The sequence below is a fragment of the Panthera pardus genome, unplaced genomic scaffold (genome assembly GCF_024362965.1).
Source record: "Panthera pardus isolate Hobbes unplaced genomic scaffold, ASM2436296v1 HiC_scaffold_2, whole genome shotgun sequence".
In the NCBI taxonomy this organism is placed as follows: domain Eukaryota; kingdom Metazoa; phylum Chordata; class Mammalia; order Carnivora; family Felidae; genus Panthera; species Panthera pardus.
The window spans coordinates 66,186,080-66,212,948 of NW_026526765.1; the positions used below are offsets into that span (position 1 = coordinate 66,186,080).

The 26,869-nt window shown below is 48.4% G+C and overlaps 1 protein-coding gene and 1 long non-coding RNA gene across 22 annotated transcripts in view; one reads left to right on the top strand and one right to left on the bottom strand.

Moving 5' to 3' along the window:
* Positions 1-408: 408 nt before the first annotated feature.
* On the top strand, positions 409-4,785 carry LOC109267592 (uncharacterized). Its single transcript, XR_002080185.2, has 3 exons — positions 409-545; positions 1,595-1,971; positions 4,509-4,785. It is a non-coding gene; the product is annotated as an uncharacterized LOC109267592 (long non-coding RNA).
* The window catches only part of FAM193B (family with sequence similarity 193 member B), a 31,473-nt gene continuing 6,165 nt past the window's right edge, over positions 1,562-26,869 (bottom strand). For 5 of the 21 annotated variants that reach the window (XM_053907130.1, XM_019450468.2, XM_019450472.2 and 2 more), the window contains 10 exons: positions 26,422-26,482; positions 18,371-18,613; positions 17,339-17,567; positions 15,715-16,102; positions 13,465-13,666; positions 12,305-12,544; positions 5,190-6,210; positions 4,957-5,032; positions 4,020-4,117; positions 1,562-1,944 (listed from right to left, as the gene is read on the bottom strand). In XM_053907130.1, coding sequence (XP_053763105.1) covers positions 4,021-4,117; positions 4,957-5,032; positions 5,190-6,210; positions 12,305-12,544; positions 13,465-13,666; positions 15,715-16,102; positions 17,339-17,567; positions 18,371-18,484 — 2,367 coding nt within the window. In that variant the 5' untranslated portion in view covers positions 18,485-18,613; positions 26,422-26,482 and the 3' untranslated portion in view covers positions 1,562-1,944; position 4,020. Of the gene's footprint in view, positions 2,565-4,019; positions 4,118-4,956; positions 5,033-5,189; positions 6,211-12,304; positions 12,545-13,464; positions 13,667-15,714; positions 16,103-17,338; positions 17,568-18,370; positions 18,614-19,769; positions 19,902-20,076; positions 20,140-21,041; positions 21,122-26,421; positions 26,483-26,869 lie in introns of those variants that run through there. The other 16 variants (XM_053907132.1, XM_019450469.2, XM_053907125.1 and 13 more) reach the window with 12 other exon arrangements.

Consider the following 26,869-nt stretch of genomic DNA (forward strand, 5'->3'; position numbering starts at 1 on the left):
ATTATGTATTTAACATGAGCACGTGCTGGGTATTGTGCACAGTGCTGAAGCAAATGAAAGATGAAGACACAAACCTGACTTGTGAGTTTATGGATTAGTTGAGACAGAAATATAATGGATCTTGATATTCAGGAGAAATATTTTAAGACAGATAAGGTAGTACTTTCTGGAAGCATCACAAGGCAGGGCAAATTGATTCTCATTGTAAAATAGCCTTTCAGCTTGAATGTGAAGGATAAGCAGGAAATGATAAAGGAAAGGTAATCTAGGAAAAAGGAAATGTGTGAGCAAAAGTTGGGAGACCTGAGAGTGCCAGGCCTAGATGAAGACTGAGGTCATCTGGTATTGCTGGAGTGAAGTGCTGGGAGGTGGGGGCTGGATGTGGAAGCCTCTGAATGCCACCCACAGGTTTTTCTCTGTAGGTAAAGCAGCTCCTTGATCAGACCTGCAATTTTTGAATGATGAAGCAGAATTTTAGATAATTATGCCAGTTTAGTTGCAGCACAGGAGCCTGGTGCAAGAGTTGAAAGGAAAGAAGAACAAAGGTAATACATATACAGACAGGTTTCACAGGGGAGTTTGCATACTTTCTTGGAGATTAGGAAAGTCCAGGGACCAGGAATTGTGAGCCTGTGAGTGATGCTTTTTAACATCTTTAGAAGAGGAAACTGGCACTGACAGCCCGTGGTGGGATTCGACCTGGGAGGAAGAGAAGGGGGAGGGAACAGTTTCTGATCCTGCTCCCACCTCTCCATAAAGGGCTCTTAGTGACTGAGTGGCCACAGCCTCCACTGCTTCCCACACAAGCTCAAGTTAAGTGTCAGTTTTAGAGAGAAGATGACATTGGGGGCAAGGAGTTGGAAACACAAGTGTGTACGAGAAAGCACTGTTTAACAAACCTATTATATTAAAATCTGAATTTAAGAACCAGATTTACTGTGGGGGGGGGTGGGGTAGGAATGAGGTAGTTTGCTTTACTTTACAGAAGGGTTCATTATCCTCTACAATCCAGTATTTAGGTTACAGGTCTCATTCCCATTGGAAAGTCAGATCCAATTTATAGGAACTTCATTTACTCCACTTCTCCTGACAATGTGAATCACCCAGGTTACAGGTGTACAGTCCATAAAGGCCGTAAGCCTTTCCCAGACTCCACCTCACATCAGTTGCAAAGAGATCGAGTCTCACTCCTCCAACTCACTGGTTTTGCAGAGGGGGAAACAAACACAGTATGGGGAAACAGCTGCTCAAGTTTACATACCAGAGTCCTCCCAACAGGAGAAAAGAGCACAGATGCTGCTGTTATACAGGCCTATGCTCTAATCCTAGTCAGCCAGACTGAGTGCACTGAAGTCACTTGCCCATCTTAGCTTTAGTTTCCTCATCTATAAATTGGGATAACAGTCCCATTTAGAACTGCTGTAAGAATTAAGAGGAAATTACTGAACTGCTGACACATAGTATGTGCTCAATGAGGTTAATGACTAAGGCAGAGCCCATGCTTCTGAGTACATTCCTCACCTCACCCCCGTCCCAGACCACCAACCACCAACACACCGACTCTGTGTCCAAATGTTGCTTTATCTTTCGGCAGGAAAGATCTTCACAGTATCAAAAGTAAAGAATTGAAAAACAAGAACAAAAACAAAACCAAACACAAAGAGAGCAGTGTTGGGCCAGCAGTACCATCAGCCCCCAGCCCACAAGCCAGTTCAGCCCCCGGGCTCTGAGTGAGGAGGCTGCGTAGCACCAGGAAGCGGCTCTGCGGAGGTCCTGAGGGGCCCCAGCACGGCACAGCGTCCATTCAACTTTTGGTTGGTCCAGGATGGCGAGGAGCAGGGAGGATCTTGGGCAGGTGGATAGGGATGTGGAGGAAGAAACTGTAGACCTTCAGCTGGCAGTTGGGGTCTCAGGACACCCTGAAGAAGCTTGACCCGGCAGGGGCTGAGAAAACAGGAGCATGGCTGCACCGTGAGTGAGAACTTTGACTTAGCCTCCCCATGTTGGCTCTGGGTTTCCATGGGTCCCCATGGGTAGGAACAACTGCCTGCTATTTTTACTCCTTGGGCTGAAAATTTTGAATAGACTTCCTTGATTATCTCCAGCAGAGGATGAAAGTTAAGACCCTGCTGGGGGACAGCTCCCCTGTCACACCTCTTTCCAAGTCAGGGTAGGGTAAGAGCCCAGCCTCTGGTCTTTGCTCTCCTACTGACAGGAAGGGGAGAGGCGGCATATGCATCCTGACTCCTGCCTCAGGCTCTGGGTACACAGCCCAGGCTAGGTCCCGAATCTGTGCCAGCACTGCTTTCTCATGCACTCTCAGGGCTCCCACTCTGAGGAGGGTGGAAAAGCAGTGGAGAGCCCTTATGGTGGGAGTGGGACAGGGAGGGAACATCTCCAGTCTTGGGAAAAGAAATCAACCAAAGGGGGAGTCCTTGAGAGAAGACGGCTGGATGAGGTTTCCTGGCTGACAAGGGCATTGGGCTGTGGGAGAAGATGTGCCCCTTTTACTCTCAGAAGAGGCAAAAGATGAAAGTGCCTGGGGTCCCCGTCACTCCTGGATCCTGTGGAGGTAGAAAAAAGAGGCAGGAGGGCACCCTGGTCCTGGCAGAAGCTCCTGAGGGTGTGGACATTTCAGTTTGGCCAAAGACCAGGGAACCTAGCCCTTTCAGAGAGAGGGGCTAAGGTGAGTCTAAAGACAGTCCTGACTCCGGGCAGCCTGAGGTGCCATAGGGAGCCGAGCCTCAAAGACTGCCCTAGCTTCAGGCTCTCTGGGCTGTTCCTGGGGAGCTGAAGCCAGCATCAAGGGTGGGGAATCCTGACCCAAAAAATGACAAAGGGACTCAGCTAAGGGTCCAGGAAGTCTGCTGCCCTGGCCCAGAGAGGCGTGTTCCTGGCACTGAAAAGAGGAGAAGTACAGGTGAGGACACCCTCCCAGGGGTCCCTGAGTTCAGCCTACCTGCCTCAGTTTCCTGTTGCCTTAAGGGCAAGTTGTGTGATTGCCAGCCAGAAAAGGCCCGATCCCAGGGACAGAGCATGAAGTTAAGACAGGGCACTGCACAGCCATTAGGCTGCAAACCCAGCACCAAGGCCTGTCTGCCAGCCAGCCTTCTCTCCTACACTATGGTTCTCAGCCCTTCTTGGTCTTCTATTTGCAGTCCAGAACATCATCTGATATGTTAGTATTGCAGGGGCACCTGGGTGGCTTAGTCGGTTGAGCATTCGACTTCAGCTCAGGTCATGATCTTGTAGTTCGTGAGTTCAAGCCCCATATCAGGCTTGCTGCTGTCAGTGCAGAGCCTGCTTCAGATGCTCTATCTTCCTCCCTCTCTGCCCTTCCTCACTCTCTTTCTCTCAAAAATAAATAAAACATTAAAAAAATATATATGTCAGTATTTCAGACAAAGGACCAGTGTAGGTGGCTCGGAGAGGAGGCCAGAGCCCAGCTCAGGGCCAGATCTCTTCTTCAGGAGGCAGCCCAGCTATCATTTCTTCATGGAGCTTGTCATATTTGTGGAGAGTGCTCACCAACTCCTCCATGCCTAAATGACCTCTCCAAAGTCTTGGTCTACCTCATCTGCCTTCTCACTGGTCCTTTGGGGCTGGCCCCTTCTTGTATGGTTTTAGCTGGGAAGCATCCTGGTAGCCTACCAGGCCAGGCAAATGAGATTCAACCCTGAGGCTAATAATGTCAGGTGTGGGGGCAGTCCTCTGGGGACTACGGCTGCTTGAGAGGCAGATGGTAAGGGAAGCAGGGGCCTGGCAGAGATAGTCCAAGGATGGCAGTGCAGGAAGGATCCTTCAGGAGCACAGGCAAGAGGGAACACAGGAGGGTCTGGCCCAGGATATCTTCAGAGAGTGTAACTTGTGGTGCTGTTGCCGTGGAGGTACAGGGGCCAGGGCTGGCAAGCTGCTAGGCTAACTCCATGTGCCCCAGAGCATGAAATGGTCTGGCGGGGGCACAGAAGTGACAGAACTTGGGGAGAGGGAGTACGTGCAACACTTAGGGGTCTCCATACCTCATTGAACTGTGCTGGGAGTGGTTTTCTTGAGGCTGAAGTTGGTCCAGTTCACAGCAACTTTCTGACGAGTTTGCTTTGCAGAATCCAAACAGAACCTATTGGTTTTGAGAGACACCAAAAAAGCACAATTAGAGGTTCTCACTGCTAGACCCCCGTTCTAGGCCTGTGTGTCCTGGTCAATAAAGAAACCAAGTCAGCTCTGTACCAGTCCTTTGGTTCCAGGGTATTGGGATCTAGCAGGTTATGTGAGCTCTGCTGGCTTTCTGGACAGAGTGCCCACAAGCCAAGGGAACAATGTGTTAAGAGACCAACACTGCCTCAGGATACAGGGTTGCTCCTCACAGTGTATTTTTACTGCAGCTACACTGCGTTGCCTTCTGTTCCCCTAGGTACTGCATGTTGCTTTCAGCTTCAAACGTCTATACCTACTAGCTCCGCTGTCACAAAGGCCCTGTTTTACCTTGCCCACTTGTTCTTATTTCTCAGGTCTCAGCTTGGTTGCCACCTCTACTAGGAAGGCTGCCCTGGCCTCGCCTACGTTTCAGCTTCGCCTGTCGCCCCACTTCTAGCTGCCTCCCCCACAGCCCCATACCCTTACTCTTCCAACAGCACTCAACACTGTTTATGGCTCTCTCTCTCCACCTAAGCTGTGTTTGATTTGCCTCTACCCTAGAGCTCAGCCCAGGCAGAGCAGAGAAAGTGCAAATGAATAAACAAAGTGAATAAAGCTGGAGAAAGCCCTGGTTCTTGGGGCCTGACATGCCTCCTTCTCCCTGTCCCTTATACTTTTCCAGATGCCCTGTCCTGCCATGTGGCCACCTGGGTCCCAGGAGATACACTGGTGGGAGAGAGCTTGGAGAGGCTCTCCCTCTGAGGGAGTCGGGCTGAGGGAGAGCCTGAGTGTGGGTGGGCGAGAAGGCATCCCCACACCTACCTCTTGAAGTACTCCACCTCCCGGTCAGTCTCATCCATCTCCACCCCATCCATGTCCTTGGGCAGGAACACATCGTCTAGGAAGACACAGCCAGGAGGGCTTAGTGCCCATGGCCAGGCCTCTGGGGTCATGCTCTTAGGGCAGCACTGCCCACACGCAAGGATTACCCTCCACCCTCTGGCCTGGCTGGGGTGGGGGTGGGGGGTCAGCCACTCAATTCCTGGTGCACTCACCCAAGGAGGCGGCTGTCTTCTCCTGCTTGTTGCGGCTCCGGCGGCTGCGACCCTTGCCCTGTGGCAAGCTCTGTGGCCTTGCTGGGCCTGGGGGCTGCACAGACTCTTGCTCCAGAGGCCGTGCTTTGGCCTCACCTGGCCAGTTTCGCCAGGAGCTGCCCTTCTCGTCAGCTTTGGGGCCAGCAGCCCAGCCTGGTCCTGGCTGACTCCCCCGGCTCCCTTCTCCAGCCTCAGCACAGCTGCCCACTTTGGGAGGCTCTGTGGCCTTGCCTGGCTGCTTGGTGCTGGGGATCTGGCCCTTGGCATTGGGAACCTCGAGGCTGGCAGGGGACCGTGGGGCTGGGCTTGCCTCGATCTTCTTGGCCTGACTGCCCTGTCTCTTGCCCTTCCGCGGCTTCCCAGCTGAGACCACAGGCTCGGGCAGCTCCTGCTTGCAACTGGGAACCTCCTTTGGGCCTGGCTCCTCAGGGCTAGGGTTGCCTGGCTTGGGTGTCTTGACCCAGATCACCCGGGACAAGTTGGGCACGGCGTTGAGTCTCCTCACTAGCCCATTCTCAGGGATGATACCAGGAGGGGGCCCCCTCACCTCTGTCCATGGTGGGTGGGAGCCTCTCATTTCTGTCCATGGTGGGGCTGGCTCACCTGGAACTCGTAACGTGTGGTTCTGAGAGGAGCCCAAAGTCAAAGGGGACAGGTCAAGATTAATGTCAGGCCGTTGCTCTGAGGAACCATTGAGGTTTGAGGGGGATAGGCTCTGGGGCTCTGGCTCAGCAGCACCCTCCTTAGAGAATCCATTGCTGTCCATGTCGAGCTCACATACACTGAAGCTGGCACGGATAGAGTCCTTGACAGTGTTCTTGATCTCTTGCAGACGGCTGCTCAGGAAGCTATTTACTCGATCCAGCTCCTGGTCAGGCCACTCCAAGAGCCTCTCCCTGGCAGGCCTTGGCTCCCGGCTTCCAGAAACACTACGATTCACCTGCTTTAGAGCTTCTGCTGCCAAGTGGGCCTTCTCCTTTTCCTGCCAACATAAGACGCAATTTCAGCGGAGGCCAGGCAGCTACCAGGCACAGTGTGACACCTGACACATCAGCCTAGGGCCCGCCTTTGCGGCTAACTGGCTAGAGGCAGGGTGTTGCCATCCTGGCCTGCTCACCCACCCTGTGGGAGTGAGGATGAAATGCAATCAGACAGGTGCATGTCCTGGGGATGGAGACAGACCCACAAAGGATAGGGTTTTTATAGCTTGTTCATCCAGAGCCCTGGTGTCGTAGGGCCTACGGACACTAGGACTCAAAGGGATAGGAATGCAGCTAATTGTACCTTGCCTTCCAGGCTTGAGCTTAAGCAGTTCAATCACTTGCTGAGTCTCCGTGGACTCATCTGCAAAAGGGGGGAACAATAATTCTGGAGTGAAGACAAAACTGGGGATGCATGTGAGGCAGATGGCTGCTACAGAAGCATTCTCTCCAATTCTGCTGGTGGTAGGGGAAAAAAGCTGTGGTATCACGAGGGGCGAGGGCTTTAAGAAGATGGGCTGTGAGACCACCATGGCCACCATGGTAGGTCAGACTGCTCTGGATGGCAGGAATGTGTGTATGGGCACTATGGAAGAGGGCGAAGTTCCCATACGAAGGCCACTCACCACTCAGCTGCCTCCAGTAATCAAGGCCATGCCTGAAATGTGCCTGATGGCATACAGTGGCAGCCACATGGGGCCCCACAGCAAGATGTAAAAGCAGCCACTCTACCTATGTGAGAACTTGGGGGCTGGACTGTTAGTGTCAACAGATCTCGTTCTGGAGAGTAAAAATGAGAGTCTTTGGGTTCTGAGTCACCCCATTCCTTTGCTCAACCTCAAGTGACCAGCAGGCCAACAGGCCTTTAGAGGGAGATGGGAGACAGATGTCAAAAGCCCACGGGCAGGAGGTGATGGTGGCGCTGGGCCAGGGGCTAGATGACTTCCACATTTCAAGTATTTCTAGCTGATGTGGGAATGGAGGGGAGAAACAGGAAAACGAAACTGGGGAGAGAAAAGAGGGCTTGCGACCACTTCAGAGTCAACTTAAAGAGGGTGACTCTGTGCCCCAGCAAGCATCCATCTATTTTAAATATGGCTCTGCAACTGACTAGCGCCACAACTGTGGGACCTTGGACAAATCACTTACTCTCTCTGAATCTTATTGTCCCCCTTTGTAAATTCGGTAGAAAAACTACCTACCTATTCCTCATGGTGTTGCTAGGAGGACATCTGAGGGGGCATGTGTCCCTTTCCCTGGGTGCTGACAAGGCTGTGCCTTGGCACCATGGTGCTCATGTGAGGAAGCAGCTCAGTCTGGAGCAGTGTTTCCAGCCATGTGCCCTGAAGTTTAAGGCCATGAGGATGGACAAAGGACTGGAAGGCCTTTCGAATCACTCCTCCCCTGCACCAGCCAACTTTTTCTGTTAGGAATGGAAGTTCTATGGAGGATTTCAAATCTGAAAACGAGTTAGAGGGAGCGATGTGGGACCACGTACGGCTTGGTAGTGAGAGGAGGACAGAGCACAGAACACTAACTTTCTGTTACATGCCATGAGCCTGACCCTTCCTGCATGTCATCTCGTTTCACCCTCACAATGGCCCCTGGCAAACATTATCCTCAATTTGCAGATGAGGACATGTGACTTTGGAACGAATAAGGAACTGGCCCAAGGTTACATAGCTAGAAAGTGGCAGAGTTGGGACAGCACATCCAGGTGTGATCTGCAGTTCCTATGGCTTTCAATCCTGTTTGACAATCACTTCTTGACCATCAACTAGGAGGCACTGGGCTGGGCTCTGGGCAATTTTACTATGCATGAGAATTCTGCTGAGGGAGGCAGACATGCAAACAGGCTGTTTAATGCTGAGTAACAGGGAAGAAAGTACTATCGATACTCTGGGAACCCAGACCAGGCCATCAGAGGTGCTTCCCACAGAGGAGGCAGTATCTCCCTGGGCACTGGAGGGTGACTGGGATCGTCCTGGGCAGAGACTAGCACTTTCTAGGCAGGAGGAGGAGCAAGTGTAAAGACTGGGAAATGGGCACACACAATCTTTAGAGAATGCAAACATTCATAGGGAGAGCCGGAGCCCCAATTTCTTTTAGGAGAGTGGTAGGGAGTGGTGGGCAGGAAGGCCAGAGGGGAGAGACTGAGAAAGAAAGCTGGCAAGCTAAGCAAGGACTGGATCCTGAAGAGCCCTGCAGGCCATGCTCAAGTCTGGGTTTGATCCCGAGGGCAATGTTCGGCCATTGAAGGCTTTTTAAGTAGTAGTAGTACGGTGGAGAGAGAAGTGGATGGTCTGAGCTATTTGGGAGGTAGTGTGGCTGGGATTTGGTGGCAGGTGGGGAGAGAATGAGAGGAGTTACAAGAACGACACTGACAACCACTGGTGCTGCTGCAGCAGCTTCCCTGACCACACATTTTGTCGAACCTTTCTGTGCATCACTCCATTTCATTCTCGCAACCATCTGAGTTAGGTTCTACTGTTATTCTCATTTTGTGGATGAAGAAACTGAGGCTTAGAGGTGAAGTGATTTGCCCAAGGTCATCCAGCAAGTGTGGCAGAGCCAGGTTCCAAACTGAGGTCTGATTCCAAGGCCCGCTGCTCTCAATCACCATGATGCGTTCCTCCCAGAATGGCATCCTGGGTTCTGGTTCAGGCAACTGGGTAGATGGTGGTGGTGCCATTAACTAGACAGACAACGAAGAAGTAAAAGCAGGCCTCTTTGGAGAAAGATAACAAGCTCAGTTTTGGATGTGCTCAGTTTGAGTACTGGTATGACATTTGTGAGGAGGTGCCCAGTAGCAGCAGATATCAGTGTGAAGGGCAGGGAGGAAACAGGTGGACATAACGAACCAGGAACAACACTATCTAGATGGCTTCTCTTTCTCAGAAAGATATCCTTTAGGGGGAGGGTCAGAGAGAGGAAGAGGAGTCCACAAAGGAGACAGAAGAGAGATCAGAGAAGGTCAGAAATCTGGAGAACACGGCATTCCCATTGTCCTTTCCCTGTCCCCGCCTGGCTGAAGACAGGGCCAAAGAAAGCAATATTTGAAAAGGACAACCAATACAAAATGTGAGATGCTGCCTAGCTGACAAAGAAGGTGGGCCAGGAGAGTGCGATTTGGCAACAAAGTTGTCACTGGTGGCTTGGAGGGGGGGGGCGGGGGATAGTTTGTGAAGATAGTGCAAAGACAGTGAATGCAGGTAACATTTTTCAAGAAATTTGCCAGGAAAGAGAAAGAGGTGAGGTGGGTGAGAGAGAGAGAGAGAGACAGAAGGGGGGGGGGGGGAGGGGAGGGAGGGAGGGAGGCTGTACCCTCAAGGCACAATTTGCTTTCAAAAGAGAGAGTACTGGGCATAGTGAAACACTGGGAGACAGCCCAGAGGAGAGGCCAAAGCCAGAGCAGGAAGCTGAAGTTAGACTGAGGAGGCAGAAAAGGACTGTAAGGCCTTAGGCAGGAGAAGGGGTAAACTCTTCCCTCATGACAACAAGTCTGCAGGTGGAGTGGTAAGATGCTGAGAGAGTGCCTGTCTGCTGGCTTTTTTCCCTTGCTGAAACAGGAAGTGAGGTCATCTAACAAAAAAGAAAGGCTGGGTGGGGAAAGCCTGGAGGTTTGAGAAGAATCTGGAGGTCTGACAAAGAAGCTGTGGTAGACAGAAATGATGAAGAGCGTAGATCAGGGAGCTATGCCTGTTGGGCAATGTGAGGGCTCAAGCAAGCAGGAGACCAAGGGGCTTTGGTGCCATAGACAGATCTGATCTAGAGCTTTCCTTGAATTACAAAAGGGGAGAGGCAGGTAGGGGTCAAACCCAGGGCTGCGATTTTTCTGAGTGGGTGTAATGGAAGGGCAACAGGGCAAGGAATTGAGAGTAGTGGTAAGACAGTGAGTCAATGATGGTCAGGGGATCTCTATGGCCTGGGTAGTGGAGGAAGGGGCAGGTGACAGCCTTTAATGGACGAATAGGAGTGGCTGAAAGGTTGTAGATGACCGAGCCAGGGTCAGTTTCAAAGGAGTAGGGGTTAGTACATGAGGGACAGACAGTCATGGGTCTGCAAATAATATAAGTGAGCAGAAAGACACTTAGCTTTATTGGTCTCCTGAGGTGGGAGAGAATGAGCAGTTTCCACTGGATGGCTCCCAGGGGAAGCTGTGTTTGTGATGGACAGCCAGACTGTGGTTAAGTCTGAGGGAGAGGAAGGACACTGGAGAGGAGGCTGATGTATAAACAGATAATGACCATGACTCCCTATCACATGACCTTGCAACTGCCTGGTGCTATGTTGTATTCTGGCCTCTAGACTGGGCTGGGCAGACAGTAGCTGTGCAGCAAGTTTCCGAATGAGTGAATAGAGGGTGATAAATGGCAGCTAAGGGAGACATGCAAGGTAGAGTGGCAGTACAGTAGCAGGAGTTACCTGAAGTCTGAGCTTGGAAGGAAGTTGTTGGAAGGAAAAGGAGGGGAGAAAAGAAACTGTTACTGGCGTTACCAGCAAAGGGGTAGGGATGTATGAGCACAGATTTACGGAAAGCACGCAGGCCTACGAACTTCAAGGTGTGCTCGCTGGGACCTAACTGGAAACCACTGCCTTAAGCAGCTAGGGAAGGCTAAAGAGACTGCTGTTGCCCACTAGACACTTCTGGCCAGGCAACACTGGATGGGAGAAAGAAAGTGCTGACCATTTTCTGAAGGCAGCAGTGGAACCTCTTGGCTCACTACTTCAGGCTGCAGGGAAAGGGTCCTGGTTTGTCCTTTGGGCTGGAAAAAGATGTAGAACTGCTGCTTTCCAGAGCACCAGGGCCGTTTGACCACCCAGGACCTGGAGCAAGCTGGTTGTCAAACCCAACTCTTCGGCTGCTGGGCTCCCGTGTGGCACTGTGCAGACACAGCTGGGGGTGGGCAGGTGAAGAGGTAATGAGGCAGCAGGGGATGGGCCGTCAAGCCCTGGGGCTCGCCTGGGAGCAGGGCTGCCCAGAAATAGCTCACTGGGTTCTCTCCTCAGCCCTCTGAGGAGCTCACCCAGCCCATGGCTGGGTCCTTCCCATGGCTTCAATTACACCTCCAAGCTGGAAACTCCCAGTCCCACACCTCCATCTCCACTTGGAGGTGGCGATTCTCCTGAGAATCTCCCAAGTCAACGTGCCCCAACTGAATTTCCTGTCTTCTGCCAATCTCATCCTCATTCAGTGAATGGAGGGCACACCATCCTGTCAGTCATCCAAGCAAACACCCGGGAGAAATCCTGACTCCTTCATCTCTGTTCTATAATCAGATTACCAAAGCTGGTCATGTCTGCTTCCCGTGCTCTAGCCCCAGCATCATTCGGCTCTCCCCTGGCCCTCGATATTCCTTCCTGGAGTGTCAACCCTCCAGGCTACCTTCCATATTGCCACACAGTCACAGTGGAATACAGATCTGACCTAGCGCATCCTTTGATAAAAGTCCTGCAGGGACTCCCCTCAGCTATAGGATCAAGTCAAAGCTCTTTAGCAGGGCCTATGAGGCCCTTTCTCACCTCTACTAGCTGTCCTGCCTCTGCTCTATTCGAGCTCTGGTTACACCAAACTGCTGTGGATGTGCTATGCCTGCTGCCAGAACTCTCCCAAGGAATCTGAACTCACTCCCTACAACTCAGCTTTCAAGTCAGCCTCTTGGTAAGCCATTTCCAGCGTGCCCAGGCAAGATGGGGGGAGGGGGTTCCCTTATCCCAGTGCTTGACACATGCTAATGTGCTAGTCCAGTTTTGTGTCAGTCTCTCCACTGGACCGAGCTTCTCCAGGGAGAGAACTTAACTGCATCATGCTCTGGCTCCCAGTATTTGTAGAAGTGTTTGCTGAATGAATACATGACTAACTGACTGAAGGAATCCAGCAGTTTCTGAGGCCAGGACTCGTCTTTTCTCCAATCATTGGCCCCAGGCTCCCTGACCCTTATGCCTCCCAAACTCATACAGACCTTCCCATAGCAGTGAGCTGTGCTAAGGCTTCTGGCAGCCAGCACTGTTCGTGCCCCTGAAGTCTTGGGGGATTGGTGCAAGGGATTCCTTAGGGAGGAGAGGTGGTACAGCTAGGCTCCCCCCCACACCCACCTTCTTTTTCAGCTTGTGCCGGGCCCGCTTGGCGGCCCTGGCGCTGTTGGGGACTTTGGGCTCCGTGCTGTTGATGAATTCCAGCAGCTCATCCACATCTCGGTGGTCCACGGCGGGCTCCCCAGGGATCCCGCCCAGGGTGCCCCCCTTCACGGGCAGCTCCTCTTTCCGCCTGGTCAGCCTCGAGCGGAGCTTCTCTCGGATCTCTGTATAATTCCGACTCGTCGGGGCAGCGGGTGGCTGGGGGAGGGGGAGGTGCTGACGTTACACACCCTGGGCCCGGGAAGCCCGGAGCACTCCCACCCGCTGGCACCGAACATGTGGTGAGAAGCGAGACAACTGTTCTTTCTACCACAGCCACAAAGGCCAAGTGGCTTCAGCCTCGGCCAGGCCCAGAGCTAAGGCAGCGGTGGGCGGAGGGAGTGGGAGGTATGCAACAGCATTGTGAGCCCACTGACTTGGGAGCCAGGAAAGCAGGTTTGAGCCCGGGCTTTGTCACTCGGAAGCTGTATGACCTTGGGCAGGTCACTTAGTCTTTGTGTGCCTCGATTTTGTCATCTTTGAAATGAGAATAATAACCCCTAGCTCAAAAGTGACTAACAATGTGATTACTTTCATTTCTTCTGTCCTCAACTGCTCTCCTCTAGCCGGCGGCCCTTTGCTCTGCACTTTCAGACTTCTGAACTGTTTTCGCTCTCTGTACAGACAGCACGTACTCTGCCCTGAACCTTCTTCCTGGTGCCGCCTGCACTTACGGCCTGTCCCTCGCAGTCTCTCACACTTGGAGGACTGAGAGCCTTTGCTTCCACTCTGCCTTCATCACGCACAAGTGTGGTTCACTTCTCTGTGATTACACACATATCCATACTCATCAGAAACATAGCTTTCTCTCTACCATTTCCTTTCCTTTTTGCCTACGGAAAAGAAGTCAATCTTAAGGAGAAACCAGGAAAAGAGCAAAGGGAGCAAAGTGTTGAAAAATCCCTACCTCACAAATGTGCTGTAAGGGTTAAGTGAGTGGACACAGGCTGCGAGAACTCAGAAGGTTCCAGTGTGGTTATAATCCCCCTGAGCAAGGGGAAATCTGGGGAGAGTAGGGTGCTCCTTTGGCTCACCTTAACTGGCCCTCAGCCCTCTCTGGCCTGGGCAGGCTCACTCACCGCATTGTGGCCGAAGAACTCACAGTAGCAGCAGTCACAGAACTTTCCATCTCTCTGGTGAGTGGAGGATGAGGTGCAGGAGCTGCGCTCTGAGCTGCTGTCCTCTTCCTCACCCAGGCCCTCATCTGCCTCGCAGGGCTGGGGGAGCTGGCAGGCCAGGCCACTGTGTGTAAACTTGTGCCCTTTACACCCAGGGTCTCTGCTGATGGGGGAGAAAGATAAGCCCACAGATGAGGGAGGGCATGGCAGGAGCAGGCTGCAGCAGGAGCCCGGGGAAGCATTCTCACCATTGCCATCCCAACTACCCTTCATGTGCCTCATCCCACAAAGGCCGAAGCAGTCAGATTGTTATCAGTGCCTCTCACAAAAACAGGGCCATCACCCTGTGGGCTGTGGGCTGATGGCTCTCCTGAAGCATCCAAAGGAGGTCAACAGGGTCAATTTCCTTTTACCCTTTAGGTCCTTAGCCCAAATCTGCACCAGTGGGTGGAGCTGTCTTAGCTGTGGGGCCTTAAATCTGGGAAAGTCAATGTGCCTTGTGGGCCAGACTCTAAGAGCTACTGTACTGTTTGGGACAGGTACTATATTTAGCATATTCTAAGCATCTCCCAGGTCCTGCAAAATAGATGTTGCACTGGAGATAACTTGCAGTGGAGGTAACTAAGGTAGGTAACTAAGGGTCAGAGTGCTTCACTGCTTTGCCCAAGGAGAGGCTAGGGCTCAGCCTGTGCCTGCCTGTGTGCAAAGCTCATGCTCTCCCACTGTACTGCTCTGTCTCTGGACTTCAGGAAAAACTGAGGGCATCACATAACATAGACTATTTTTCCAGGATAAGAAAAAGACACTGGCCCACAAAGTCCCAAAACTGGAGCCAGAAGAATAAGAGCCCTGCCCTGGCCATCAGAAGCTGGAATGCCCTAGGGCTGGGGACATGGGGTGAGGCTGGGATGGTGGGAGCCAGGAGAAAGGGCAGGGCAAGGAGCAGTGAGAAGGCTTGGCTCCCAGGGCAGTCTGTTGTGCAAGGGGTAGAAAAGGAGGGGCAGGAACCATTATCAGTGGTGCTCAGAGAAGCTTAATCCAAAATGACCATTCTTCACCTACATTAGCAAAATTAAAATAACCCATGCTCCTGAGAATATGAAGAAGCTAGCACCCTAATACTGGTGGTTACATAAATTTGGAGAGACTTTTGGAAAGAAATTTTTCAGTATGTATTAGGAACCCTTCTCAAAAAAGACCTTCTGACATCTTTTAAACGGAGAACTTTTTTCATTCTGAGGGACCTTTTCCAAGGAGAAAACCCCAAAAGAGGGAAACAGCTTTAGGCAAAGACATCTTTAGAGACATTATTTACAATGTTAAAATACCGGAATGATTTAAATCATTAGCAACTAGAGAACAGGGAAGTGCACTATGGAGAATATTCTCCACCCTTCAGCTGAGACCCGGAAGACCACATAGGAAGCACACAATGAACGCTATGTGAAAGAGGACAACAACTGTATAGACACCACCAACACTGTGTGGGTAAGACCCGTAGGGAAAACTGCTAAAAGTGGCGGCATTGGGGTGGTGGGATTTTAGAATGAGAAAATTCAAATGCATACTAAACACAGCTCTGATTTCTAATACAAAAATACGTACCTTTCTCCTCCACAAATAATTTTATCTTTCACATACATGTTAATATAAACTTCTTCAGTACTTAGAATTACTTTAGGGAATCCTTAAGGCCGTAATTCCTGACTCAAACACAGATTTGGGTACAAGAATGTTTATTACAGCCTTGTTTTTAATGGTTAAAAACTAGAAATACCCAAATGTCCAGGAATAGGGGAATGATAAAATAATTTATGAATTATGCTACTGCTATGCAAGAAGACATTTTGAGACCACTGGAAAGTTTTCTGAAGAATTTTAACTGGGGAAATGATCTATAATGTTAAAAAAAAAATAACTACACAAAAATATATAAACAGAGACCTAATTTATATACAGAGACATCAGGAAGAAAATATACCAGTGTTAGAGGTTTATCTTTAGGTTTCGAGGAAATTTTTTCTTCGTTAGACACCCTGAACTTTTCCAAGTTTTTAAAAGACAACAGTTACTTCTTTTAGGATTGTAAAAATGATACAAAAGACATAGAATCTATCGTTCAATTTCTACCCCAAAGGTATGCTCTGTGAAGTCTCTCAGAACTCAAAGTCGAAGTTAGCAGGGAGTATACCCTTTGTGCCACTCACTTACCTGTGAGTGCTAGGGAGCTGCTGAGAGCTGGGAGGTGGGAGGAGAGTCCCGCTGCAGTGCCCGCCGCAGTGCCCACTACAGGGGTGGCTGCACCCTGAGAATGGTGGAGGCATCTTCAGGAGCGGCATGCTGGTGGAGGGCAGGTGGGGAGTCTGACATGCCCCTGGGGTGTGTGGGGCGGCAGCAGCGGCAACAGGGCATTCTGAAGCTTGGGCAGGGAAAGGCGCTGCCGGGGTAGCAGGTGGCAGGTGTGGATGGGGTGGTGAGCCAAAGGACCCGGGGTGAGATGGGATCGGCGACGCGGGCTGGGGGTGGTGGCCAGTGGGGCTGTTAGGTGGAGCAGTGAGGTCTGAGTGCCGGTGGTGCTCCGAGAGAGAGAAAACCTCACCTGTGGACGGATGGGGAAGAAAGGGGTCAGAGTGAGAGCCAAGACCCTGGGAAGGAAAGCCCAAGGGCTCACTGCTACAACATCCTGCTTACTATGACCAGAGGGAACCTGTCTGGGGATAGCCTCTCAGCACAGTGGACCCTGTGAGCTTTTGGGAAAGTCTAACAGTGCCTCGGACTGGAGAGTTTTTCCTTGCAGGCAGCAACTTGGATAGACAGGGTCAAGGAGCCCAGACCTGAGAGAGAAGGCACCAGGAATGCCCGCCCCACAGAAGGCCCCAGCACCTCTGCTGTGGCACAAACGGGGGATATGTGTTCTGTCTCTCGGGGCCTCTCTAGGATTGCTTGTTCATAGGTATTCCTCAGGCCCAGGGAAGGGTCCACAGAAGCCAGTGGAGCAGCAGGCCAAAGCTCTGCCTCTGGGCCATGAGGACTGAGGCAGCCAGGGTGTACCAGACTCTCAGGTGGCTCTAGATTTCAGAGAAGTGGGAAAAGGCTTTGAGGATTCACTTTCACTTATGCATTAAAATAAGTGGAATTCTACTCATCTCTCACAATTCTGGGAGGAGCACCCCTCTAGAGAACTCAGGCCCTTAATTTAGTTATTATTATCTTTTATGTTAATTCCAGTATAATTAACATATGGTGTTACACCAGTTTCAGGCCCTCAATTTAGTAGCAGACAATAATTAGTATTTATATCATACCTCAATAACCCAAGACCTTTTCTTTGGGTCTCTAAGGGTTATCTCAGGATCTAAAGAAGGCTTATATATCTGTGAAGTTGGCTAATAATCCTGGCAGCTTGCACCAACTTCTTGTCGATAGAAGTGCAGTGCTTTTATATCTGTTCTTTAGGTGGAGAAAAAGAGGTCTGGGAAGACAAAAGCACTCAGGACCTCTGTGCTGCTGCAGGGGTCAGGTATTAGGTGACTGTAGTCCTAATTCCCTAAGGATACTCCCAGACTCCACTTTCTGTTCAGCCAGTGTTCACCATGCCCCCTCCTGAATCTGATGGGAAAGCTATTACAGCCAACGACAGTTATTTTTCAACTTCAGGGTTGTGGGGAAAGGGGTGCCACGGAGACAGTCAAGGGCTAGGTACCCCCTGCTTCCATTAGAACAGCTCCTTTTACTTATTTTAATAACTGGCCTCCTGATTTGTTTAATAAAGTGGATAGGAAAATAGCTCTCTACATTTATGTGGCCTGGCTCTCTCCCGAGCTCGGAGACTCACCAGGGATGGTAGGAGGACTCCCGAGTGAGCTACCCGGCACGGCCCCACTGGAGTGCGGAGAGTTCCAGAGGCCCGAGAGCTTATGTGCTGACAGGAAGGAGCTGGGATCCCAGTCCCCTGAGTTCCCATGGCAGGAGGAGGAGGACGAGGACGATGAAGAGGAGGACGAAGAGGAATGAGAGTCACCCCCACAAGACTGTGATTTGCAGGATGTGTGTGACAAGGAGATCTGGAGAAGGGGGAAGAAAAAAGCTCATGGTAAAACAGCAAACATCAGAGCTGACCCTCTGTGGCCTTAGCTTACCCAGGAGCACCTCCTCCTCCAGGTCCTGTGCCATGGTCAAAGTACAAGTCCCACAACCCCAGGTGAAAGGGCCAACGTGGATCAGGCCTTTGTTGGGAGAGGCCGAGGTGCTCCCGATAAAGTGAAGTGTGTGGATACTGGTGACAGAGACTCTGGTAGGGATACAGACTGCCTGTCAACTGTGGGCCTTTGGGGAGTCCTGATAGCTGCCAAGGAAAGGAAGGGACTTTAAGTCAAAAGTCCTGAAACGGACATGACCCTGGGGAAAAGAAAGGGGCTGGAGGGGAATGAATGAGAAATGAGGCAAGTCTGACTGCTGTGATTCAGGAGATGCCAGTTAGATGCCTCTTGGGCATCTTGGAGGCCTTCTAACTGAGGCACATGGTAGATCCTCAAACCAGCCTTTGCTCTCTGTATCATACTGGTTGGCTTTCAAGCTGCCACAGAGCTGAAGGCAGCACGGTGACATGGAAGGGGCAGGATCTCCATCGACCAGTACCTACAAGCTGGCCCTCACACTGCAGAGACCCTCCTCAGGGGCAAGGGGGCTCCCTGAAGCCTCTCTGTTCTTGCCCCAATTGTGAACCCAACCCGCAGCCCCTAAGTGCTCGGGCGCAGGGTCTGCTGGAGAGCACCTGAGAGAACAGGGAAGGAACAGCTTAACAGCCTGATCTCTCTGGGCAGGTAGCCCTCCTGCATTCAGGGACCCCTCCTCAGCTGTTACCTACCGCCACTGCATGTTCTCGACCTGTCTGCCTTTCATCTTCCTCCATGCTCTTTCGGCAACTCTGGCAGACCCATAGAGGCATCTCGCCTAGGAGATTCTTGACGAGCTTTGGCATGAAGTCAGGGGGCAGCTTCTCACCCTGCAACACCAGTCCATTTTGGGAAGGGCCTTCTTCCCAGCCTTTGCGTTCCCGATGACATAGTAGGCAGCAAGTCTGCACAGACTGGGTGGATGTGGGGGGAACCTGTCCAATAGACAGAAACAGGGTTTCCCAGGAGGGGAAAGGTTTTGCTTAGAAATAATATCAACAAAACTAATACCTTCACTTATTATGTGCCAGGCACTGGGTTAGGCACTTTATTAGGCACTACATAATTTTAGTCCTAGTGATAGCTCTGCAGACTAGGTGTTATTTCCATTTTTTTTTTTTTTTTTAAAGACGAAGAAACAATTTCAAGAAGTTAAGTAAGTTGCTCAAGGTCTTAGAGCCAGTGAATGGCTGAATTAGGAGTTGAGTCCCAGTGAGGTTGACTTCAAAGCTCATGCTCCAATGCCCTGATGTCTCCAAATCTTGAAGATTAAAGGAAGGTCCTCTTCCTTCTCTGGTATGTCTGGGAGAGCCCGCCATTCTTAGGCTGTCTGTGTAGTCCATAGACCAATTCCCATCTGGGGGTGGGGGATGCTCTCAGTTAATGCTGAGTTTGGGAGAATGTCAGGGTTTCCTGAAAGCTGCACAATTCCATTAGGATCACAGCAGAATTTCGGAGGCGGGGTTTTGCACAGCTAGTCAGAAAGCATTAATTCAATAAAAAACTGAGTTGGAGAAAGGGTAAGGCAGACCCTGGCGTTCTGAGAGGTAGTGAGGTATGGTGAAAAGAATCTGGGCTTTGTGGGTCAGACTGACACACATTCTAATGCCTCCCTCCTAGCACACATTAGCTGGGTGACCTTGAGCAAGTTATTCAACTTCCCGAGCTCCGATTTCCTACCTACCTTGCAGAGTTGTTGTGAGACTCAGTGTATAAACAGGGAAAGTGCCTAGCCCTGTGCATGCTCAAAGCATAGACCCAATATACAGTAATTATTATTTGGACTTTCTTTTTTCCTTCTAGGACAAATGACATAGAAATAGAAGTCTATAGGTTTTATGTCACATTGAGGGGTATGATTGGGAACCCGATTGCATTTAATGACCCCAATTAATGGCTTTCCTATATCCTGCAACTTTGGAAGGCAGCTTTGCTCACCACTATACCAATGCCACTGCTTCCAGGGCTATTCTGCAACTTTGTAGAACCCTCTCTCTCTGACACTTCGTCATGTCACTTTCTTTGGCCAATGGGATGTTAGCAAATTTGCTGCCAGCATAAGCTTAAAGGTATGTATGCATTTCTACTTGCTTCTTTGCATGGCTGGGCTTGCTCGCTCTTGCACCTCTGCCTCCCACGAGAGCATGACTGGGCTAGCTGCTGGAGGGATGTTGAGAGACACGTGGAGAAATCTGAGTCTTCCTCGCTGACTGGCCAGTGGATCTGATAACATGAGTGAGCCCAGCTGAGATCAGTCAAGTCAACCCAATTGGCAGAAATACCCAGTCAACCCAGAGACTCATGAGAAATAATAAATGGTGTTGTTTTAAGCCACTAAGTTTTGGGGTGGTTTATTACATGCAATAGTTATATTAACTGATATACCTTCCAAACTTACCCACCACTAGGTAACAGGTGTTTGCAGAGGCCTAAGCAAAGGAATAAGGGTATCATCCTCATCCTACCAAGAAAATAAATGCCATCATCTTTCTCGAATAAAATCACTTTCTCACAATAAATTGGCATCAGGGTATCCTTAAACCTGTAATGTTACAATTACACTGACCTGGGTCTCTGGCTTCTAGGAGGAAAAAAAAAAAAGGAACCAAATAGTAGTACCAGAAGCATAATGAAACATTTGGGGCAGTACAAAGACCTTCGAAAAGAGTACCAGAGAAAGAGAAATCTTGTATGTGGAACTCATGTGAGATACTACCTAAAAGGTTTCTGTCAAAGGAACATTTCAGTGGACAAGGCAACTGCTTAACTGTACCTGCATAAGGATATAGCTTCTAACCCACTGGTGGTGAGCATCTTATGGAAAGGGTGGGAGTCTGATGGAGGAGGATGGTATTCTGAGAAGTTAAGGCAAAGGAGGCCTTTCTGAGAAGTATCCCCAGGCAAATTTTCTTAGCTATCTATAAGGTGCCATAGTAACTCCAGAGGGAGGTGAGGTCAACACCCAAGTCCCTTTTCCTGTACTGATGGTGACCATCCATATTCTTATGGAAAACACCAGGACATGTCATTTTACTACAACAGAGTTTCATTTCATTTGGGTATTAGGTTCTAAAGTTACTACATAAGAGGAAAATCTATGGGTAAAATTATTCTGAAATTCTTTGTATGCATTGTGAAGTATAGTATATATAGTTCTGGCACAACCAAGAATTCAAATGTATAACATATATGGGCAATGTTCAATAAACGTTTTTTTTCCTTTTAAAAGCAAATGCAGAATTTTTATAAGTTAAACACGTGATCAGTGTGACTATACTTAGTGCCAAAGTACTTGTGGGAGGCACTGGGTGTAGTGGAAATGACACTGGTTTTTGGCACTAATCTTGGGCCTCTAGCACTTACCAGCTGTATGATGTTGGGCAAGTCCTACTCTCTGTTTCTTCATCTGTAAAACGGGATTAAGTCCTAACTTGTAGGATTGGCTGTGAATATTAAATGGACAAAGCACCATGCTCACTTTGGCAGCACATATACTAAAATGGACAAAGCACCTACTCCAGTGCCAGGCCCATAATACGTTGCTCAACATATGGTACTAATTATGAACATGATGGGAGTGATGGGAAACATTTAAAATCAGGCCTAAGCTTGAAAAATACAGAAAATATGTCACTCTACTTTTTAATACAAGCATCTCTAATGTGTAGTGAATTTAAGGTGACTTTTAGACATCTTAATCTCTGCCCTCTACCCCATGAAGTCATTCTTTAAGTTCCCCAAATACTTTCTATACTCTCCTACCTCTACCTTGTGCCTTTGCTAAAGGGGATCTTCTGTTTTAAATCCCCTTCCTTCCCAAGTTTATCAATAAGTAGTTGGGCAGGGCTTAAATCCAACTTCATCCAGGCTTTCCCAGAGGGTTCCTGTCGTAATTTACCTCTCCTCTCCATATCTCCACAGCACATTATGCCTTGGTTACAGCATCTGTGCCTTCCACTTAACTTATTTACCTGCATTTTCTGTCCCTTCTACTAGAATGTGCTCCTAGAAGGCAAGCATCAGGTATGATTCTTGTCTGGATCTCTTACAATGTACCAGAGGGCATAGGATCAGCTGGGCACATAGTGGCTAACTCAAATTTATTAGATGTCACTATGGCAATACAGCTTAGTGAGACATTGCTTGAAATTCTGAAATTATTGCTTCTCACAGAGAAAGGCCATCCCCCTACCCTGGACCTTCATCTGAATGGTTCCAATCTCAAGCATGCAAGAGTGAAAGATCACATTCCTTGGGGATTACAATCAGATGGCCTCATTTATGGAATAATGTGGCTCTCCCTAGAGCCAAACTGGTCCGCATTATAAATGAGATTAGCCATCAATGGAAGTGAACTTACAGGACAGGCTGTCTTTCCAGTTAAAGAAAAGAAAACACAGGGCATAGAAAGTTAATTAGGTCCTAACTGAAGCAGGAATGATACCACCTACATTGCATAAGGTTGTCTAGACTAAGTGACATTAGAGATGCAAAGCTTATTAGCTCAAAGGAGCCATACAGTAGACACTCAATCTATCATCACCTAGGCCTTCTGGCTGTTCTGTTCTTAATAAATCTACATTGGAAACCAGTTATCCACTGTCATGAGCTTGGTATACTTTTCTTCTTTCTGGCCTGGCAATTCTTGGGGCTATCTCCAAAGCTGTCTTAATCCTAAATCTTAGTGCCTGCCCCTGAATACGATGCATGGTGGAACCTGGGGACTTTTTTCTCTGACATTTTCACCTCTACTGCCAGAGGGTGGTGAAAATCCCAAGTCCTAGAGATGTTATATTCAGTCAGTACTACCACTGTTCCTGCAAATTTTTGCTTTACTATAGAAAAGCTCTTGGTTCAGAATTCTCTTTGACTGCAATGTCCTGCCATTTTTCAAATTCCCGTCAATCATGACCCCTTATGTCCTGAAGTCAACTCAGGCTTTTAAAGTAGCTGTTCTCAAGCTGCATTTTTTACACCAGGCACAGTATCCCCACACAAGAACACGAACAATAAATGTTTATAGAATGAATGAAACACCCAACCATTCTTCTTCATCATAATGGGTAGGGAACTGATCCTTAAACTCAGGAGCCCTGGACAATAATTATTCCTTCTTACTTCAGTTTAAATGTCAGAGCCTCTCCAGCTAAAGATCTGGAACTAGGAAAAAGATAGGGGAAGAGCTAGGAAAGGTTCTAGACTTGGGATCTGCTCAAAAAAGACTCCAAGATTAAATTCTGCTTCACTCTAGACAAAACCAGAATCTCTGGAGTGTGGGGTTACTCACACAAGGGTCCTGTTTTAGCATGCAAATTCCCAGAGCAGTCAAGGAGCCAGGTGAACCCTAGACTGTAGCCACTCCTTGCCCAGGGGGCAGGCATATGCAACCACTATATCTCTGCTCTCTCACCTGACCAGGTCCAAGACTTTTCTGTCTTGGCCTGAGAAACATTATGCTAGGGTATTCTAGATATTTCTGGATAAGAATAGTTAAAATCAAAGGAAAAGGAAGCCAATTTTTCTCATGGAACACCATTTTTACTTGAAGAATGACTGACAAACTCTGGTTACTCAGACTTGAAAAATGCCAGACATTTTCTCAAAAAATGAACAAAATGAACCCATCACTTCCAGGAAAACAACTTTTTACTTGTGGCCAATGACAAAATTCAAGCTTTCAGGCAAAATTCAGAATTTTGGAAATTTGGAAATTAGAATTTTGTATCCACCATCATGAAATCAAAAGCTTCCCAATCCTTAGACTTTTCTGGTGTAAATGGTGGTTATAGTGACAAATGTTATTTTTTGATACTGTAAAATGAAATGGGAAAACATTTGGAAGAGCTGCATAACTCAGTGAACCTATTTTCCAAATGAGCAAAGCATGATGTTTCAGAATCATGCATTGTTAAAAAAAATCCATTCAAAGTGCTAGATAAACCAACAGATTTTAATGTAATGAGTGCAAAGACTTCATTAAAATGGTCTCAGATTCCACACTGCAAAGAAGAATTATCAACAATCACCTGGAAAGGCTTTTAAAATACTCCTTCCTAGAGGCGCCTGGGTGGCTCAGTTGGCTGGGTACCTGACTTCAGCTCAGGTCATGATCTCCTAGATGATAAGTCCGAGCGCCGCATCAGGCTCTGTGCTGACAGCTCAGAGCCTGCAGCCTGCTTCGGATTCTGTGTCTCCCTCTCTCTGCCCCTCCCCTGCTCATGCTCTGTCTTTCTCTCTCTCAGAAATAAATAAAGATTAAAAAAATTTTTTTAAAATACTCCTTCCTTTTCCAACAACATCTGTTTGAGGCTGGATTTTTAAAATATACTTCAAAAAAATGTACTGCAGCAGACAGAATACAGAAACACATATGAGCATCCAGCTTCTTTCTATTAAGCCAGACAAACAAATTTGTGAAAATGAAAATGAGACCAGTCTTCTATTATTTTTTTGGAAAATGTATTTTCCATTAAAAAATTATGTATGTTAACATGACAGGTTTAATATTGATATTCTTAAATGATTTAGTAACTAAATATTTTTAAACTTTCTCAGCTTTAATACTTATTTTGGTAAATATGAACAGATAAAACCAACAAAAGAAAGCTCTTTTGGGTCCTCAATAATTTTTAGGAGTATAAAAGGTCCCTAAGACCAAACACTTTGAAAACTGCTAATGTAAAGTCTCTAATGGTATGGTGCCTGTAACCCAGTGGGTGCACAGTAAGCAATAGCGATTATTAACAATGATACAGTTCATGGCATATCTGGATAGCTCTTTTGGGGCATAAATTTCCCACCTCATCTTTCTGTCCACAATTTGGGAATTGCTGGAGAATAACCCAGGTTACCAGGCGAGGCAGCTATCAAGGTCTGCTCTGAGGCTGGATCTAACAGCCAGCACTAAACCTGTTCTCATTTCTCTCATGGATTCCTTTTAATCCCAAGAGTTTGTGTATGTTTGTAGAGGATTCCCCCAAGACATATGCTCTATTTAACCAGTGGTCCTGCAATAGCTTCCAAATTCTATTCTGAAATGGCCCATTAGAGCATTCAACTCTCAAGGCACCCAACTCCAAGAGCCTCCCTGTCACTAAGGCAGAAGACAACAGTAGCAGCTAAAATTCCCTTCCAGAAGCAGAGAAAATTATTAATACCCAGCCTACCAAAAGTCACCAGCTCGGTTACTGCCACTTACTCTTCCATTCACCCACTCATTTCCTCCTTCAGTGAACATGCTCAGAGCCCATTCTCATTGTGCTAGGTACTGGGAAACATCGAATAACATAGAATTTCTGCCTTAAGAACACATGCTTAAACCAGGCAGGTTCATGCATGGGGACATCAATACTCCCAAACTCCCAGATGCCTCATATTCATTTTGGAGAATCAGGCAGGGACACAAATTAAAATAACACGCAATTAAAATTAATGTAACAAAATAATATACAAATTAAAACAACCAACCAACCAACCAACCTGGGCACTGGGCTTCTCTGCTTCATGTAAGCTTATTATGTGCCTTCTCATGTACCTATCCAATTTGAGTATCTCCTTCTTTTAGCTCCTTTTCCCACCTTGGTCTCTCTTTAATCTCCTGGCTTTCTGGTTGAGTTCACTACTGCAGCACTTTCTGGCCCCCGTGTTTCATGACTTGGCCCCAGCTGACCTCTCCATGCTTCATTTCCAAGCTTAACATCTGAGAATCTTAGGTTCTATTTGTACTGCTCCTCCAGCAAATACACTGTGCCCTGGAAACCTCAGCATCTCAGTTCCACTCCCCAGCAAATTTGTACTCATGCCCTAAGATCTTGGTCAAAGGTCAAGCTTTTGCTGGACCAGGCTGAGTAGAACTAATTCTTTTACTATAGTACCTATCACACTACACCATAGACATATTCTGTCTGTCTCAAACCCCTGGTGGAATGAGGACTCTTTGGGGGCAGGGAGTGCATCTTGGTCATTTAAGTGTGCCCGGGAACCCAGGCTTGGCTTGGACCTGACACATAGCAGGCATTCACTGAATAAATGAATAAACGCTTAAAAGCCCACCTGGCTCACATTTTAGTTGCTCTATACAAAGGACAGAGTCTAAAGACAAGCTGAACTAGCCACTTCCTGGATATGCTATGCTAAAAGGCCTATCTTTGTGACTCTGGGCTACTGATGAGAGGGCATCAGTGTGAAGAATCTCAGACCATTCTGAGGCTGGCAATCAGAGCTACATTTAATTCTTAACGAGGTGATATAAGTGCACCTCAGTGCCCTAGAGCTTTCACCCAAACTCCCACTCAGTCTGTTGTCTCAGTTCCTTCCTGGATGAACAGCTATTTCATATCAGCCAGTTTGCGGAGAATCTTCTCTGGTTGTACAAGCTCAGCCAAGGATAGGGTAACGAGTCTCTCTGACCCCAGTGGCCTTCCACCTGCCCAAGGCTAGCTCATCTGTTGAACCTGCTTTCTGGGTGCGGTCAGCCACAAGAAGGCCTAAACTGTTGCTTAATAACTTAGAACTTCAGGCAAATCATATAACCTACTCTGTCACCCGAGCATGGATTTCTCATGGGTGGAAGAGTATGAACTTTGGAGATAGACTGTTGTGAGTTCAAAACCCAGTTCTGCCATTTCAGTATTATCTTAATTACTCAATTTCTTTGAGCCTCAATTTCCTCATTTATGAAATGAGAATAAAACCATACTTCACAGAGTTGTGAGGACAGAAGGAAATAAATTATGTAAAGTACCTGGCCTGGGCCTGGCACACAGTAGGTGCTCAATACCCGTTAGTTTCTTTCCTCTTCTGTCCTGGAAGAAATGACAGGGAAACTTACTAAGTGAGACTTGCCCAATCCAAAGTTATTACTTGAAGCACAGGACAGAGGACTAGACAGGTGACCTTCAAGGCCCCTTTGAACCCCCCCATCCACGATCTCTGGCTACAACTTCCTAATAAGACCCTTCCATGTTTCAGGGTCCTTCTTACTATCTAGTTTCCCTATATCACTTTTCAGAGTAGATGGAAGAACCTATTCATTTCAGAATGGAGAGAGAACCACAAAAGTTGCTGGAGAGCTGAGAGTCTTGAGGAGGGACTATAAGGAGATGGCCTAGGACTGCAGCATGTTCATCCACCTATAGGTTGAAGGATGAGTGTGGGAGCAAGGGCACAGAACCAAAGGGTGTAAACAAAGG